Raw genomic sequence first — 19,043 nt, 5'->3', positions numbered from 1 at the left:
GATTTGCTACTGAACGCTATAGTTTAACTGTTAAAATGCACTACAAACCCCAAATACCTGTATGTTACAAACCACTGCAAAATACGGCTGCTTACGGAAACACCAACAAAGGTAAAATAGCACCAAGCAGCCTCAAATGCAACAATACTGAGTTGAAGAGGTGGCTGTAGAAATCTAGTCAACTGTGAGGACCAAGACAGCCATCTCCCTTCGTGCTGGGCATCTATAGGTGACAGCGGGACAGTACGGGAAGAGGGATGCTGGTGTAATAGTATGAATCTCTCATCTGCATCTCCAGCAGCAGGCCTGTTTGGCAAGATCGAAAGCATCAGTCCGCCGTTCCCTTCCCTCCTCCAGCCTGGAGGACGGCAAACTCGCATCACAGACCCATGCCGTTAGAAATGGCTCTAAACTCGTGTGGTAGCATCAGCAGAGGCAAGCCACAGAGCCTAAGGAGAAGCTTCAACCACAGCATTGATCCAAACATCAAGTTTATCAGACTGCGTCATGCAGGCAGTCCTCCTGCCGACTGTCACAGGCAAACGCTGCAGCTCAGCACGCGCCGCTACTTTAAAAGGAACCATCAGTGGAGCAATGCTCATTCCCCATCCCCAGCTCTTAGCACAGCACATTTCCACTGACAAGGACTGGGGGGGGGGGGGGGAAGGCGAGGAAAAGCAAAACAGAGGCAGCTGTTCTACAAGCCGATTTACTTTTCCAGGGAGACACGCTCTGAATTATATACAGGGCCCCACAGTTGAGACAAACTTTGCTGTAATAAGGGAATATCTAGACAACTGACCTAAGGTAAAATGCTCGAGCATGGTTCTCCAGTATGGACTGGCACTCGAGAGCAGAGAGAACATGCCCATTACTGTGCTTGTCACCTTACCAGCATTTTCCATTTAGGAGAGGGGAAGCACACGTGACTGGGTGAGGGAAGGAATTGATTTTCCAAGCTGTGACCCAGCACATAAAACCAAGCGTGTTTGGAAAGGCAAGAATACAATGAACGCCACATTTACACCGAGCCTGTCCCGGTCTGCTGGTGGATGCATTTGATCAATGCAGCGTTTCAGGAAAAAGAAACTGGAACCAGGCTTGAAGATCAGCTTGCCAGCCTTTCTGTGCCATTCGCCCACAAGCCCCTCTGGAGCAGGAGAACACGTCCCTCCCGTCTCTTTGCAGGGGCGTTCCTTGGAGCAGGGCTACAGCAAAGCAGAGTCAGCACAGTCACACGTAAGATTTTTAAAATTCAATTCTGAAGACACCATCTGACAATGGAAGCATCGCTCTTTTGGGGCTATCACTGAAAACCTGCAGGACCTGGAAGAAAATGCATGATGAACTAGCTGCATGTCAGTTTTATCAACAAAGGGATACAGGTCTAAGCCTGGTGTGGGGAGAATTTAATGGAGCTTATTTACAAACCAGGAGGGAAAAACTGCATCGGTGAAGGTAAACAGCCTAGACACCCCACAATACTGGCCCACATCATATTCTTTAATATCTAAAAGTAAAAAAATATGGCCCATTCCCACTGCCCTCCCCCCCACGATATTTACAAGTAAGATCAGCCAAGATGATACATAAGGAAGATACACAGGCAGACTGTGCTTTCAGTCTCAGTTTGGTTTCTCCATCTTCCCGCTGACAGGCTCCTTTATTGCTTGGGACACTGACTGGACCTCATCAGTACTGTCTGCGCCCTCCGGGATGCTGGCACAGCAAACAGCAGGGAGGCTTCGGCAAGCTCTGGCAGTGGACAAAACCCATATGGTTTGTTGCACACTAAATCGCCAAGAAAAGGATGACAGGATGTATCACGTATATTTACAGTCACCCACTCTTTCGGTGCGTGTTCCACTGCAAGAGAATCCAGCATCTGCTGTTTCAGTTGAAAACTGTCAGTGTTCACATTTGGCACAGAAGTAACTTTGCATCTGTGGACTGCAGTGAAACCCGAGAGATCCCAGATGTGAAAAACATGCACTTATGGGAAGGAACTGCACGTTCCACCTTGGAACTTCAACAGCCTTGTGCACTTACAGAAGGAAAACACACAATTACAGCTTAAAAAAATGCCACAAACATTTTGTAAATAAAACAGACTTCATTGCTCTTAGAAATAATACTGTGTCAGTTCCAACTTCGGCTGAAGCCTGCTGGGCACGGACTGGAAGGTAAGAACGTGTAGCATGCCACTTCTGAACATGCTAGGAGGCCGAGTGGAGGAGTCCTCACAAAGGAATGCAGCAAATAAAGGTAAGACATATGGAAACATACGCAGGAACAGGAACACAGTCTAGGAGACCTAGGCAATTCCAATACCATGCTTGCAATGATGTGCTGCTGTTAGCAGTATGGAAGTCATCTGACAGCAGCTGCAGCGTAGGAATTAGTCATCGATAGTTGGCAACCAGAAGGCCTACAGGAGAGGAAAGAAAGAACTTCTTTTACAGAGCAGAACACAAATCTCTCCTACAGCACACTGTAGGAGCTGCTCACTGCTACCTTCTATAAGCACACAGGCAGAGACCACCAAAGAGGCAGCAACACCCTCCCAGCAGTTTAAGGTTACAATCCTTGCTTATGCTGGTTTGGTTTGCATTGCACATTCTCCAGAGCAAGCCAGTCTTACACAAACTGAAAATACCAGCCGTGTACAGTGACCTAAAGAACTCATACTTCTGTGTGCGCATTCACTCACTGCTCTGCTTTCATGTGTGTGTTCAGATGCTGGCTTCCCAGGTGTGCTGCCCCACATATCTACCTGCCAGGTAAGGCGCAATCAAGGCGTAACAGACAGGGGCCTGGCTCTCAAAGCCCAAGGAAATACCCATCAGTGGCACCCAGCCTTCTCAGATTCATTTCTAAAAGGGTCAGCACCTCATTGAGCTAGGAGGAACTTAAAACACTTTCCTTACCATATTGGAACATGCGCTAGCAAAAGTCATGAATTTTGGATTGAACTGCAGACAGGTTATAGGACCTGTGTGTTTCCCATCCAGCACAGCCACCTTCATCCCACTTTCCCCATTCCAAACATGAATCTTCCCATCCTCCGAACCTGCAGGCAGGGGTGGAAAACAAGATATGCAAGATACATTGGAGAGGCCAGCAGAGAAAATGAAGAACATAACCTTTTCTGTCAGAGAACTGTAGGAACAAGCATGCCTCATCTTCATAACTTAACCTTTAAAATTCTCAAAGTATCACTAGGGCATTTACAAAACATCACTAGCGTTTGCACACCTGTATACAAACAGCAGGTTTACATCTTTGCACTGCAGAGACTCAACTACGCAACACAGTGCAACGCTATTCTGGCAAAGACGTTAACAACTATCATCACCCAGTAGAAAAGGAGAGCTGACACCATCCAGCTAAGGAGGATAGACCCTTACCAGCTTGCACCAATGTGCGAGAGGCCAAAAGCTGGGTGTAAGAGTCATTGTTCACACAAATTCTCAGTTCAGACACAGGAGATAAATATTTCACTTGGTAGGCACAGAAGCAAATCAAAAGCTTTACCATTGAAGGTAACCAGATTTCAATGCACTACGCCAAATACCAGAAGCTTCGCTGGAGGTGTTGACTCTCCACATTGCTACAATGGGACAGGTTTTTCACTTTAAAATGGCATTTTGCAAACTCTGAGGCTGGACACTTAACATTTTTATAATTCAATTCTGCTTTAGTGTCATTTTAAATAGGATTCCCAATAAAAATGCAAGGAATTTTCTTCTGCTTCTGTATTTACATGTATAGCCTTTCAGGGAGGAAAAATCAAGAAGCACAAGTTACAACTTAACCATATGTAAAAACTGAACAGAAATAAGTGTTTTGGAACTTCTTCCACTATAGTTTTCATTTGGAAGGGCACAACAGGAAGGTAAATATGTGCAATAAAGTGCTCTCCAGAGACAGACTACACAAAGAACCCCACCTCCCTTCTCTGCAATCAGGAAGTTCTCAGCCAAAACAAAAAAAGAAGTTTTGCCAAGACCATCACTCATCCAGGAAAAATGAGGATCTGGGTACCAATTATCACAAAGTTAAACATATTTGATGTACCAGCCATATAAATAAGAACAAAAAGAAAGTGCTAGGAGAGGGCAGCACCACACAGACGTGTCTGACTTGTGTTCATGGGTCGTGTTGGGCAGCAGAGTGTAGCAGAGTGACTGAAGTGCTTACCTTGGGGTGCCCAACCTGCAACGCCAGGCTTTACAGGAGTTGCAACTGCTTTTTGCCACCCACTTCACTCAAGAGTCCCTCCTGCAGGGCGTGAGGAAGGGGGCCTGGGCCACAGGAATCATACGCTGGGAGCCATCAGGCTGATGCCTACTGCTTCTATCAAGGGTTAAGCAGAGCTTGTTCCACAGACATGGGGGTTTACAAGACCCACATGAACAAAATGCAGCTGCCCCAGCGCATCACCAGTGCAGGAACGTCCCTGAGAGGTGTACAAACGCACCAGGCTACGAGACCAATCGCCCAAGCACAGACAGGTGCCTTGCTCATCAGGCAATGGAGGGCAGGCCACAACATACAGCCCCGAAACACTTTGAGGCAGCACATGAGCGCATCCAGCCACAGGGTGAGGATCGTTGACATAAATTATGTGACAGGTCTCCACACATTACAACAGTTTGCCGGTTTCTTATCTTTGTTGGAATAGCATTCATATATAAAGGAAAAAATAAAAGTTTTCTTGCAGGCTTGTTTACATTTCAGTCTAGAAAATGCTGAGTAAACTAAAAAAACAGAAAACTGTCAATGCAAAGAAAGCTTACAGGTGCATTGTGTTATTTAAGTACATTCTGCTTCTCAATGGACACAACTTTAGTCCTACACAACACACCTAATTTCAGAGCACTAAAATTCTTTCCAAGAAGAATTATCTTACCTATCATGATGAACTGAGAGTCTGGTGTGAATGATGCCTCCAGTGTAACAGCCTTACTATTGTTATAACCCTATGGCACAAAACAGGAGAACATGTAGTAGAGAGTGTGTCCACAGTAATCTTGCAACCAAAGGGCACGTGCTCCCGAAACTAACACCAACTCTCAAGCAGGTAACACAGGCAACATGCTCACCCCAAACGTATGCAGGACAGCTCCTTTAAAGGCATCAATCAGTCGAATGAACCCTCCATTAGTCGATATGAGGATGAGTTTGCCATCGTTACTGAACTTCAGGCCTGTCCACTCACATGTTCGATCATACTGCATCTTAAACGTAGCAAATGGCCCCTTCAAAGAAAAAATGGGAAATATAATGTAGACTTTGTATGCATTACTGCTAACAAGAGTCTGCTTTTAACCTTAGCTCAGGAAAAAGTTTAATATTTTTCAAAAGAAAATCTTTAGTCCTAAGATACCAAAGGAAAGTGTCTTGGCAAAAACATGTCACTGCATGTGTAAGTTTCAAAGAAGTATGAATCCACAGTTTTCATAGCAAAAAAGAGCCACAGTAGGGTGCTTCAATACCCAACAGCCCCATACTCTACCACATTCAACAGCAGAAATTAATTTAAGGTAGGACTAAGTTTTCAAACAAGGCTGCTAACTGAAGTTAGAGAAAGTGTGAGCCAGTGTTATTGTCCTCTGACTTTCTGAAAACCACAGAACTAACTATGCTCAGTGCTTAGCCAGTTCAGCTGCCCACCCAATTACAGTTTCCTTTGAAATTTCCATCCTTTCTGAAAATCCTGGCTCCATCTTTGCCAGTGTTCTTCCAGAATAAGCAGCAAGGAAGAAAAAAAACCCAAAACACCAAAACCCGACAACGTCCTGGTTTCAGCTGGGATAGAGTTAATTTTCTTCTTAGTAGCTGGTACAGTGCTGCATATTCAACAGAATAATGATGATAACACACTGATGTTTTAGTTGTTGCTAAGTAGTGCTTATCTTAAGGACTTTTCAGTTTCCCATGCTCTGCCAGCAAGCAGGTGTGCAAGAAGCTGGGAGGGAGCAGAGCCAGGACAGCTGACCCGAACTAGCCAAAGGGATATTCCATACCATGGAAGGTCATGCCCAGTATATAAACTGAGGGGCGGATCGCTGCTCAGGCATCAGCTAGCGGGTGGTGAGCAATTGCACTGTGCATCACTTGTCTTTTCTTGGGTTTTAGTTCTCTCTGTTATATTCCTTTTCATTACAATTATTATTATTATATTATTATTAGTTAGTATTACATTTCATTTTACTTTAGTTATTAAACTGTTCTTATCTCATCCCACGAGTTTTACTTTTTTTTTTTCCTCCTCCCCACCCCACTGGGAGGGTGGAGGGGGGAGCGGCTGCATGGTGCTTCATTGCTGGCTGGGGTTAAACCACGACAAACAAAAAGCCTAAAGAGAAGTTTGGAACAGGTTAAAGAGTTAGCAGAAGTAAACTTTAACATTGGTTCAAGAGTGGATTTCAGGATTTGGTGACAGCACATATCCCTTTCTGTCTGTGATATGAGTACTTACCGAAAACTCTCTAGGTGCCAAACAGGCACCCCAGATAGTAAGCTGGAGTAAAGAAATCCAGCCTCTGAGCACTGAGTTTAGACTACTTCTCGCAAGCTAAAAAAATGTAAGAAGTGAAGTTAGGGTAGCTCACCTTGTCAAAAGAACGGAGATCGTAAAGCTTCACCATTTCAGAATTGACTCCAGCAGCAAAAATCAACCCTTCTGGGTCAAAAGAACACACAGGCTTCCCCTGGAGATGCATTAAACCCTAGAAAATAGAAGTAGTCCAAATTATTTTGCAAAACTGATGCTCACATTTCTACCACCGCCCTTTGAGCCCACTGTGAGCAGGACAGCAGCCTAGAGGTGGAACAACTGAATTTCAATTGTAAATATTGAGGTTTTACAAAGGTTCAGAACTGAGCTTCTCAAAAGCAACTCTGACTACTTCAGGTCATCATACGGAGCTTCCAGTTTGCTGCAATGACAAAGTTTACATTAGAACAAATCAAGACCTCATTCGAGCTGTCATCCACTCAAAAAGTACCCAGAAAAGGGAGGATGATGTGGCTGTATTAATAACCATACCAGACAGCACCACAAAACACTGCTGCTGGCATCGATAGCAATGCTCTACCAATTATGGTTGCGAAGGAAGGAAAAAAACGTATTTTGAAAGCGATCAGAAATAGCTCCAGTGACCACCACTGCTGAACTTTCCACACCTGTTTAATGAAAACTCATACATTCTGGAAGCCAACAGATCTTACATATTAAAATTGACAGATTACTATCAGTGCTTATTTTTAACGTTAACTTTTCTTTAACTCACATAGTAGAAAAGACTTGAGAAAATTTGGTAAAAGCCAACAAGATACATAATTTTCTGCATCCTGACTGGCAGATCTGTGCATGTTAGCCACACGGCTTTATGTGACTGTATGCACATAAATAAGAACACATCTTTTATTAAATCAACAATACATTTAAGAAGTTTCTGCACTTCTGAAATACCATTCTTCTCTAGAGAAGTCTCGAGACTTTACTACTTCTCTCTTCTTTCCAATTTAGGTCAGTTTTCCCTGTGATCTCTGAAGGCTAGGCAGTAAGCTAGCCAATATTCAGGGCCCTCGCAAGTGGGACATCTCTGGTTTCCCGATAATATTTCTAGGCACTACGGCTGCCATCTCATGGACAAGTTGAAAATTACAAGTAACACTTCCTCAACCTGTTTCCCAAACTTTGCTGGATGCAGCTTTCAGTTACAACTCCTAGTTTTATCATTCTTACAACTTCAGGCATTAGCATAAATCACAGAACTGCTACTGAATTTACAACCCTATCTCATCTGTAGCAACTCTGAGACTGAGATTCACCCCAAGGGAAACTTACACACTGGCATTAAAGGCATACTCCTGGAGAAAGGCAAAATTAAACCCAAGCTTTTTCTGACAAGGAATCTTAAGACAGATAAAACCATTTTGTAAGAAATGTAACCTTTTCTTCCTTTTGCATTTACATTCACATCATCTGGAATAAGTAAATAGCCCTCTCTCATAAGCAAAATGGTCCCAGTGAGATGGGAAAATATGGGAGCACAATACTACATGTCTAGATATAGGGACAAAACAGCTCATCACCAATAAAAGGTGGAGATTCTACTCCTAGTCTTTCATTCCTGCCCCTGCTGCCAGCTCTGGTACTTTTCTCAGTCCACACAAGCCTGTTTCCACTAAAAAAAGTACAGTAAAGTATTCCAGCAAAATAAATAAATAAAAACAAATAGGGTTTTACCTTGCTAGAAAGTTAAATCTGCTCACAAACAGGTCTGATGAACAACAAAGGTGATGCAAGGAGGAGGTAGACCATATGGCTGCTGTGTTACTTTAGATCATCAGTTTCTTAATCAAATTTAATTGCATCAAGGCATCAATTTTAAACACACACTACAAACACTGAGATAACATGCATTCCCAATCCAGGAGAGATGCCGGCTAAGAGAGAACACTCTCCGCATGGGGTAGCGGCCTGATGAACAAGCTGATGACAACCAGCTCTTCTCTTGTTTCATCAGCTGTGGGTGTTATTTCTTGCTCTTCCCAGTGCCTCTCCAGCAGAGACATAGGTGAAAGCGAGTGGTGTTACACAATGCGACATACATATTTCGCAGAGATTTGTGATCGAGGCTCCTTCAGCATTCCAAGAAGGTGTCAACACTAAATCAGCAGCATATGTTTCTGGCAGTATTTTTGTTTTTAACAAGCACACATCTATTCTTCATCCTTCTAACTGAAAATGCAACACACTATGCGCAGTGAATTCGATATCCTACCTGGCAATTTGGAGAGCGGAGATCCCAAAGTCGAATAGTTTTATCAAGGGATCCAGAAATAAAAGTATCATCCACTGGAGACATTGAAAGAGCAACCACTCTGCAACACAGAAGACCACATGCATCAGAGACACACAAAAGAAGTGAATGGAGCAACACCTACCCCAACAGTTTTGTACAAGCTCATAATTGCCATGAACAGTTCTACAAAGTGAAAACCAGAGTGAATCAAGTGTAACACAACTCAAGCTCATTACAATCATTATTTCAATTTCTGCTGTACTGCCTCCAAGCCACATCTTACCTTTTTGTATGCCCCGGGAAATACCGAATGTATTTGTTGTCGTGCAGGGAGAGGTATCGGATTGTATCTGAAAGCATAAACAAACCATAAGCTTTATTATACCATGAACCCAACGTTATCTAAAAGCGGTCACACAGTAAACTTGCTCCCCACAGCAACAGCAATCTTGCCACAGTGAGTAAGTCTGGTCATTTGATTTCAAGTCAGATTTCGAAACAGAATCAAGTTAGAAACAGACATAAACCAACTTGGTTTCCAAGGCAGAACTGGAAATCACGCACCAGGAAAAGATACTTCCTACAGTCTGAAGTCATACGACATCTTAACAGCAAACTGTCATGTGATTCACGCAATTTAATTTCAAAGTTGCTAAAATTTAAGTACCAGTAGGTTTTATTCCACCATTCTCACAAAATCAAGAGTATCAAATCTACAAAGTTGATATTACCACTTTTTTTTGCTATACAGCCTGAATCTTGCTGTGTTAACCTACATACACATCCAGCAAAAAAGTCTCCAACTAAACAGGAAGCACAGGAAATGCGTGAATTTTAGCATTTAGCCAAAGAGAAGATAAAAACATGAACTTCAAAGCCAGGACAAGACCATCAAAAAGCAGCAAATCTCTCTCCCTTTTTTTTTAATCTGACAATCAACAGCTTCACACATTCTCTGCACTCAGAGCAGCTAAGCTTTAAGAAGAGGACAGAGGAGTAATCTAAAGCTTAGTCACTTAAAGCAATCTTAGAAATATATTGAGTAAATCAGAGCAGAACCACAAACATTTCTCAAGTGGTAATTTTATTCTGCGTATAGATGAACATACCAAGAGTAGCCCAGAATTTTGGAAGATGCTGTTCAGACTTTCTCCCAAGATAAAAAGAAATCCTTGTAAGAGGAAACAATTATTAAAGTACAGAAGCCACTTTTTAATCTTTATGTGCAGATCCATCTGAGCGATGAAACGTGAAGAGCACAAGTTAAACCTCTGACATCTGAAAGCAGCATTAGCAAAATCCCTTCTCACTAGTCAGAGGACACGTTTAAGCTACTGTTGGATGGAAGAGATTGGCATTATGCACCTGCACCATACAGTGCCAAGAGACTCCGTACTGCTGTAACAAGTCCTGCTGAGGCTCCAAAGATAAACTGAGGGAAAAGGACATTTTTACTTTTGACTCGGAAGAACAAGAGCCAACAGGATGCAATATGCACAGAGCATTTTAACACTCAGAAGGGCTACTGTGTTCAGAGCTTTTTGAAAGGCTCATTCACCAAAATTCAGTTTCTGTGAAGAAATGATCAAGTTACCATTTTTGCCTGAGGTTTCACATCAAGCTGAGATCAGAGTTCTAGACTACCCTTCAGTATTTGACAAGAAAACTAAAGCTGACTGATCAAGCTGGAAACACAATGCTGGTGACACCATTCTGAAAGGCTCTAAGTGACCTGAGGTGACTATCCAAAACATAAATCCCCAACACCAGTGTCACATCCCATCATGGCTAGAACCGATATGCTTCAAGCATGCTGTTAAGACACATCTCTAGTTTTTCCTGCAAGAACTGTCATTACCTGATTTCCAGAGTATCCATGCAGAATTTCATCTTCCTTTCCTAAAGAGGACGCACTGGGCAACTGTGATCCTTTGTGATCCTTTTTGTTGGCAGCGCTCTGTCCCAGGCAAGGCAGTGGCCTGTACAGTTATCTCCTGTACCGGGTGGTATCATAGACCCTCAAACTGTACAAACTACTACCTCAGCCTGGAATCAGGCAAGACGAACTAGGTTCAAAGGTCTGGAGGAAATCTTCAAAAGTGGATTGGTAGCAACTCCAACACATAAAATGCTTGGGAGCAAGTGCCAGCACTCCTATAACACATTCCTGGGTTAATTTTCCCTCCCGATAACTGCCTAATAGGTTAAATACAATGCACCTTGCCCAAGACTGCATGCATTAGGGACTACAGAGTATCTGGACCCCTACAGAACACACTGTTGGTTTTATTAGGCTTACGGTTCGTAATAGCAACAAATACTTTCACAGTCTATCTTTTTCTTTTCTTCTAGTCAAGCATTTATCATAATGCTACCCTGCAGGATGAAGACTTTTAAGTTTTGGTTCCTCAAAGACTTAACAGTGCTTATAAACAAAAACTCACAACTGAAAATGGCATTAAAAATGCTTCATTAAATTGTTAATTGTTAATTAATTGTAAATTAAATAACAGCCAAGTCAGAAATGTGACATAACAAAGTAATAACTTAATAAAAAAATAAGTAGGCTGTGAAACAGACTAAAACGGCAAGTGCTGCCCGTCACACTTTTAATCCTTTTACACCATTAAATCCAATCCCGTTGGAAACTTCCTTGTTCCTCTAGTTTCAGGCCCAGCTTGTTCTAGTTTAACCTGACTTCCTAACTCTTAACTTCCATCTGCTCTGAGTTCATACTCTTTTAAATTCCTTAAGTAATCTAGCACACACCACAAGGCACCAGTATCTGTACTGTCAAGCTCCATCTCTGCAAAGGAAAAACCAAAACAAAACCACTATTCCAGAAATGATTATGAGTTTACAAATACAATGTTAAAACCCATTTATAAAGTGCTGTGCTAAGAGACTTGTTCACCGAAAAACTCTCAGACACTGACTACAACAAACAAAACAGACAAAATTTGAACTGAACACTAGCTGTTTCCAACCTTAGGAAGAATTAATGTACCTACCTGTGCCAGTTCTTAAATTTGAATTTTAAATTAAACTCAAATACATTAATAGAGAGCCTGTCATGAAGCTCTAGAAGCCCTTCGATGTCACTGATTTACAGAGTGCAGCTATAACAGACACTGTGGAGAAATGGCATGAAAATGGGTGTTCTGTCTATCACATACAAAAAACCAGATTAACAGAAGCAAAGCTAATCTCAGAAGAGCTCTGCGACCTCCTCCAGGCTTGGCTGGTGATCTGCTGAGTTACCTGGACTTCCTGCCCTCCCTGCTGTGTATGGAGAATGGAAAAACATTCCCTTCCTTTGCAGTTGACTTGTGTGTGTACCAGAGCGAGCTACGGCGTTTAGCCCACCTTCTGGCCACATGCTGCTCCTACTTCATTTCACGCACAAGAAATTAAGGCACGGAGGCTGACTGATGGCACTGGTATCAAACAGCAAAGTGAACAGCAGAATCAAGAACCAAACTTTTATTGCACTAACAATGTTTAATCCCTTAGTTACTGTAGCAATGAACAAAACTCACATCAGCATGCTCGAGGGAGTATCACTGAGCTGTGCATTAGACTTGAACATTAATTCCTCTGTCCCTGACAGCACATTTATCACTAAAAAGTTGCTATTATTTTTTCCCAGCTCTTTAGAGTAAGTGCAAGGAGATTAAATATGCTCAACTCCAGTGGATCACTTACCATCTATTTTGTTGGAGCTGTATACGACAGTGTTGGCAGCATGTGTGTACCTGATGAGGTCCACTCCATACTTCTTACTGTACAGCGTTCTCTTTGGTCTGTCAGAAGGAAGCAGAAATAATTGCACTCTCTGCAACAAAAAGCTCAAACCGAAACTCACCACATTAACAAGGCCTGTTTTCACTGAGATATTACAAGATTGTTTCAAGTAGTCAGATGTTTTTATACAAAGAAAGAAAAGCTTTTGTATTTGATTTTCAAACAAGCACCTTGGTGCTTTCTCAAAGACCATCCCTAGGCTTGAGGAGTTCCCTGTAACACCTGCAAAATGCACTTGTCTCCTCCAAAAATTCTTTTTCCCATGATGTCTACTGTAAAAAGAATACGAGGAGCTAGCATAACGAGCCTTTAATGTCAAGCAGCACTGCCTCATCGTTCCCTTGTCCATCCAAATCTCTAATTCATCTGCTGCTTATTTTAGATTGAGAATAATTTGTCTTTTTGTTCTATGTGACTTCAAAACCTAGAACAGGGTGTCTCATTCAGAATAGGGCTTCTTGGTATTAACACAAACACATATATATACACCAGTAGTCTATAAAAGCAATGGTAACATAGGGACTCTCAAACTACTGGAGAATTATACTCATATCCGATCTTAATTAAAGCATGAAACTCAAATGTAACATTTTGCAACAATTAAAGACATTCTAGTGAGAGTGAAGACAACACACAGAACTGCATTTTTAGGGGTCTGGTAAGCAAGTGATGTACTGCAGTACTAGAAATTTAAACTGCAAAGTAAACTTAGAAGTAGCTGGTTAATAAGCGTGTCTTGCAGCAGCAACGCCTGTTTAAGCAGTGCAAGGTCTCCACCACCCTCCTTCCCCTTTCTTCCTCAACTGAGGTAGCACAGAGGTTTCAAAGCTGGGCAGTCAAGCAACAGGGGTACCGATCAACACCAGAAATAATAAAATCTCTTCCGGGAGTTATTTTTAATCCAGAAATTCATAACTCTGGTTATTACACAGGCACACAAAATATTTTACCAACACAAAACAAAGACGACAGCATTGGAATGGAAACAAACAGCAGGAGCCGTTTAAACCAATACTGCTGCCAAAAGAAAAGTTTATCAGACTACAGCCTCAGACAAGGTATTTCTAAAATGCTCAACTTTTTCCTTGTTTTCATTAGCATCAAATTGTCACACCCAAACAAGAGCACGAGTTGGAGATTTTTCATATCAGAACAAAAATAGACATTCATTCTTAAAGATTAATTCTCAAACAGCAGAAGCCATAGGGCTTTGACTTCAAACGAACTTGCTGGGGACAAGCTTCCATTAACTGAAAGCCAATACAGCAAGTGTAATTAAAACCCATACACCAACTGTATCACTTAGACCAAATCTCAACAGATTCTTAATCTGTTCCCCCAGTAGATTTTTGAATCAATTTTCAGACGCAAACATGCTACAAACTGAAAACAACACATCAAATGTAAATTTAGACACCAAAATTCTGTAACATTATGCCTGATATACTTCCCCATACTGCTCTCTGTAGTTACCTCAGCTAGCTGTTGACCAAATTGGGGAAAACACACCCAACAAAAAAAAACCCCACCAACCTCAAAACATACTAAGACTTTCATGTCTAGCCTGGCTCTTCCTTATCTATGAAAAGTTTAAAGCTTAGAAGCTCTATTCAGAATAAATGAATATACACCAAAGAATATACACAGAAACAAAAAAGATTGACGGATGGACAAAAGCACATTTACCAAAAAGAAGGAAAGAAAGTACTTCTGTGTTTTAAGAAAAGTGAAGTTTTCATGTAAGCTGATACAAACAGAAGCATGTCACTTCACACAAGACTGACCACCTGTTCCCAATCGACCATTTAAAAACACAAACAAGAAAACTAAGTTTTACATATTTCTTAAACAAATCACAATCACTAAACATAATTCCAAGTTCAAGGTTAATCTATCCAGCTCACTTGCAAATCAAGCACTATCGCCAAAGGAAAATGCTTTATGAGATCACAGTCAAATCTGCTATAAAGATGAAACAAAACACAGGCGAGGTTTGTAATAATATCTGTGTCTTGGTTTGCATCACTACTACTGCAGCTAAAACCATCATGCAAAACCAGGCTCACTGATATGTCTAGTAAACACCACGGCTGAGCAGGAGTCCAGATCCATCACCTCTTTATTTGTATAAATAATACACAATTGATATATACTAAAATACAAGCTAAACCTTTGCTAGACCACCATTATATCATACCAGAGTTACAAATTTACAGCCACGAGCCTCCGGTTCCCAGCCTCAAGGACTGCTGTACATCCCAACACACAACTCCATTCTAAAAGTTTTCAGAGTTCGTTCTTAAGCCCCAATAGACACAGGTAAGGCTCTTGGTTATGCTTTTGAGGCAGCCTATTGTGGAGGTATTTGATGATGCAGAATGGGTTAAAAAAAAAAACCAACCAACAATTTAGTTGTTTACACATTTTGAAATAGAAGTGGAATCTCAGGTCCAAAATTATTGGATGCTCATGAAGAAGCAGGACAAATTTTTCAAGCTTGTTGCCTAAGCTCAGAATATACATGATAAGGGAATCTGTATTTCAAGGAGGTAATCTTGTCCTGTCAGCCCTTGGCTACGCATCACTGTTTAAACTGTCCTGACACTTTTAGAAACTGAAGTTCACTGAGATGGGGCTTGGTCATACTGGTAATGACTCTTGTAGCTGTCTGGCTCGTTTTGGTATGGCAAAACAACGCAAACTAGGTGAGGGTGTACCTACAGTATAACCAAACACAGCTGCATTTTAATTCTACCAGCAGAACTGCTCATTAATATGGGGAAAAAAAAAAACCCACAAATTTTGCCACTTCTACATGGGGAAAAGTTTTAACATTCAGGCCATTTGATGAAGTAGGGTATCTTATACTGAAACCCAGCAAGCAGGACACTTCCTCCTGGCCATTATATTCATTAGCAATGACATATACAAGAAGGTGAGAGTTCCAGGCCCTTGAAATGGTGGTTTAAGGAAAAAAAAAAACCAACTATAGGCCTGAAACTGCCAAATTCCACCATGTCACAACAACGATCATTCGCAGATTTGATTTTTCATCTCCCCATGAATCTCTAGTGACAAAGTAATTCACAGCTAAAACTTTCCAGGTGAGAGAAAAAGTGTGGCCTGCATCCCTAGGTACCTCTAAAAATCACAGCTACACTTAAGTGAATTGATAGTACCTGAGAAACTTTCAAATTAATTTTATAACCACTAGAGAAACGCATCTTGAAACAGGGGTTACCTTGATGAAACTACTCTCATTGCCCTGTAGCACTGCAGTAGACGACCATCGATCTTCTACATTTAACTTAATTAAAGCAAACCCTCTGACTGTAAAGCATACATCAGGACTAGATGGAGATAGAGATGAAAGGACCAAATGCCTCCCAACCCATCAAACTATTCTTTACAAGTTTGAAAGGGGAAGAGCAATCAATACCATCTGCATTAACATCACTCAGCCCTTCTACTATTGTATATAATTACGATCTAGAATACATTCCACGGCAGACACCATACGTATAAAGTTACCTATTCTTACATAAATAAAAATTAAATAATTTCAAATAAGAGTTCGCTCTATCAGATGGGGAACACCAACAACTTTAACATGTAAAGCAAGCAAACTAAATAGAAGTGTAAAATAATATATAATAAGTGGTCTACAAAATTAAGAGAATATGCAGGATGCAATCTTCCAAACACAGCAAGTACGATGTCTTGGTCTGCTTGAAAAAGCAGGAGGATTAAGAATGCCTGGTTTACTAGAAAATATACACAACACTGACACATCTACCTCCTGGTACTCCCAAGCCATTTCTTTTTCATTCCTGCATTACCCTGTCCTTTTTATTGTCTCTCCTACAATAGATATGCTCGATTTTCTTTCACTTTCAGTACGTATGTGATGCTCTCTAGTCTTGACTTTACCAAAAAAAGAAAAATCACCTCAGAATTACACTTCTACACCAAGAAGCACATGCAAATTAAAACTTAAAATTTAAAAGAATTTAAAGCAGTCAAATGCATACTTGTAACCAACTGAGAAAGATTTTAATGGAATAATGACATCATTTGGCTCAATTTGTTCCAACTCTCATAGAATACAAATGTCTTCTACATACACTCCAAAACATCAACTGCAAGTGTTACTGGTGGTCTTATTTGCATGTTTTTATCCTCTGAACAAGAGCACCGTATCTCAAGTGCTGTGCAAATTTCTGGGGTTTTATCCATTAAACAGGACAAGCATCATGTGATCAATGAAAGAAGAAAGATACACTGGACAACTCTACTCAGTGAGAAACACACACACCTTATTTCATTACCCTTAAGTAACAGAAATCAATAAACGCCTTGATTGATTAAATATAAATTAAGACATCGTTTGAAGACACATGTAAATCACACACGTATTTTAACTGTGCTTTACAGATAAAAACACAACTAGAGAAAGGGATTTAAAGCACAGGGGACCACCTTTACCTGCAACGTTCCCAGACACCACTTAGGAAGTAGGTTTTATGGAAAACACCATCAAGTTTTTAGAAGTTATAGCAAAAACACACCACACCAACTTCACCTTTTAGCTTAAGGCATTTATTCAAGAAATTACACTCAAATTAGGTTGTTTAAAATGGCACATCTGTACACTGCTCACAGCAATTGCTTCTATTTTAATTAGTGAGACTTAAGCCCAGAGAAGCCTGAGAAGTCAGTTTGCGTATCTGTAACAATCCCGAAGCCTGGAAACGTGACCAAACTCAACCCTTTAAGCTGAACAACTATTCAGTTCTCACAGCAGTGAACTCTCTCACACCTGAGAAACTACCATCGCTGGCTCCAGCCTCATCGCTGGCTCCAACCTACCAGAGATAACAAGCAGACACCAGTAGTGCAGACAAAACCATGCTGCTCCCATCTCAGCGCCCCACTTTAATCGTTTATAATCCCCGCCCCCCGCGTCAAACACCGTTGCAGTTCCACTCACAAGCCTACACTAAAAAACAACAAAAGAAAAGCTAAAGCTTACCAGCCAGACCTGCCACCTCCCCAGCGCAGTCGCACCGGTGCGGAGCCGGGCACAGCTTCTCCCCGAACGCCGCAACGGGCAGCAGCCAACCCGGCGCCCCTCACAGCCCCACCCTGCCCCAGAAACTCCCCCAGCCCTCCCGAAGGCAGGCACCCCCCTCCCCCGGCGCGGCGGAGGAGCGGGCCTGGCCGGGTCCCCGCCACTCACTTGCCCTCCTGGCAGTCGTAGAGAACGATGGAGTCGTCGTCGCTGCTGGAGATGACGGTCTCGCCGTTGGGGCTGAAGTCGAAGCAGTTGATCTTGTCCGAGTTCTCGCGGAAGACCTTGGCCACGCGGAAGCTCCGCAGCACGTTGTCCGTCAGCTTCATCCCGCCGCCGGGCCGGGCCGCGCCGAAGGCGGCGGCGGCGGCGCTGAGGGGAGCCGGGCGGGGCTCCGGGCGGCGGCGGGAGCGGACGAGCAGAGCCTCGCGGGGCGGCGGGGATCGGCAGAGGGCGGGGAGGGGCGGCGGGCCGGGGCGGGCGGCGCCCTCCGGCTCGGCTCGGCCCGCTCAGGCCGCGGAGAGGCGGCTCCTCCTCATTGTGTCCGCCATCTTGCTGCTCCGGGAACGGCAGGGGGCGGCGCGCGGGGCACCCTGGGAAGGTGGGGGGGGCGCGCGCTCGGTCTCTGTAGGGCGCTGGGGGAGCTCGGCGGGGGGGCGGGGCGTGCGCACGGCCTGCTGGGATGGGGGAGGGCGCAGCGGGGGTGTGTGGCCGTGCCCGGCGGCCATATTGAGTGTGGCATGAAGGCCTGCCCTCCTCCGGCCCGGGGTGGCTGTCAGCGTCCCCGCCCCTCGCGGGGCCCGAGGTGGGAAGGGGCGGCCCAGGGCAGGGCCGGGCGGCTGCGGCGGGGCCGGGCTGTCATTACCCACCCACCCGTGCCCCGCGGGGTGGGGGGAAGTCGGGTTGAGGGCGTGACATCATCCCGTAGAGCGGGCAACGGCTTCGCGCTGTTGGGGGGTGGGGGGGCGAGGCGCCACTTCCGGTGCCGCGCAGGGCCGCAGCCGCCTCGCGTCGCTGAAGGGACGTGAGGTGAAGGCGCGGTCCCGCCGCAGGGCCGGTCAGGGACCCCCGGGCGGGCTTTACGCTGCGCATGATGTGCCCCATACGGAACTTCACGTGTTTTTCCGCGTGTCCCGTGGTAACTAGCGAGAAGGCAGCGCTTGGGGGCGCGTGGCCTGCGCCGGGCTCCCGGCGGGCCCCGTAGGGGACCTGCAGTGACAAGGCGGGGAGGTTCCTCGCCGGGGGGTCTGCTACGGACAGCCCGGGGCGCAGCTGCTTAACGGCAGGAGTTCGTTCGCGCATGTATCTGTACCCACTGCGAGGCCAGGGTTAGGTCCTCTCCTTTGAAA

At 43.7% G+C, this 19,043-nt stretch overlaps 1 protein-coding gene across 1 annotated transcript; it reads right to left on the bottom strand.

Annotated features, from left to right (window-relative positions):
• Positions 1 to 1,552: 1,552 nt before the first annotated feature.
• WDR82 (WD repeat domain 82) lies at positions 1,553 to 18,202 on the bottom strand. The gene is made up of 9 exons (XM_050904754.1): positions 17,863 to 18,202; positions 12,525 to 12,622; positions 9,103 to 9,169; positions 8,799 to 8,898; positions 6,618 to 6,734; positions 5,106 to 5,261; positions 4,913 to 4,982; positions 2,928 to 3,070; positions 1,553 to 2,428 (listed from the first exon to the last, which is right to left on the bottom strand). Exons 1-9 carry the CDS (start codon positions 18,021 to 18,023, stop codon positions 2,399 to 2,401), a joined length of 942 nt encoding a protein of 313 aa, XP_050760711.1. The 5' UTR covers positions 18,024 to 18,202; the 3' UTR covers positions 1,553 to 2,398.
• Positions 18,203 to 19,043: the final 841 nt, after the last annotated feature.

Source organism: Gymnogyps californianus, chromosome 13 (genome assembly GCF_018139145.2).
Source record: "Gymnogyps californianus isolate 813 chromosome 13, ASM1813914v2, whole genome shotgun sequence".
NCBI lineage: Eukaryota > Metazoa > Chordata > Aves > Accipitriformes > Cathartidae > Gymnogyps > Gymnogyps californianus.
This window is presented reverse-complemented; position numbering and strand designations above follow the sequence as displayed.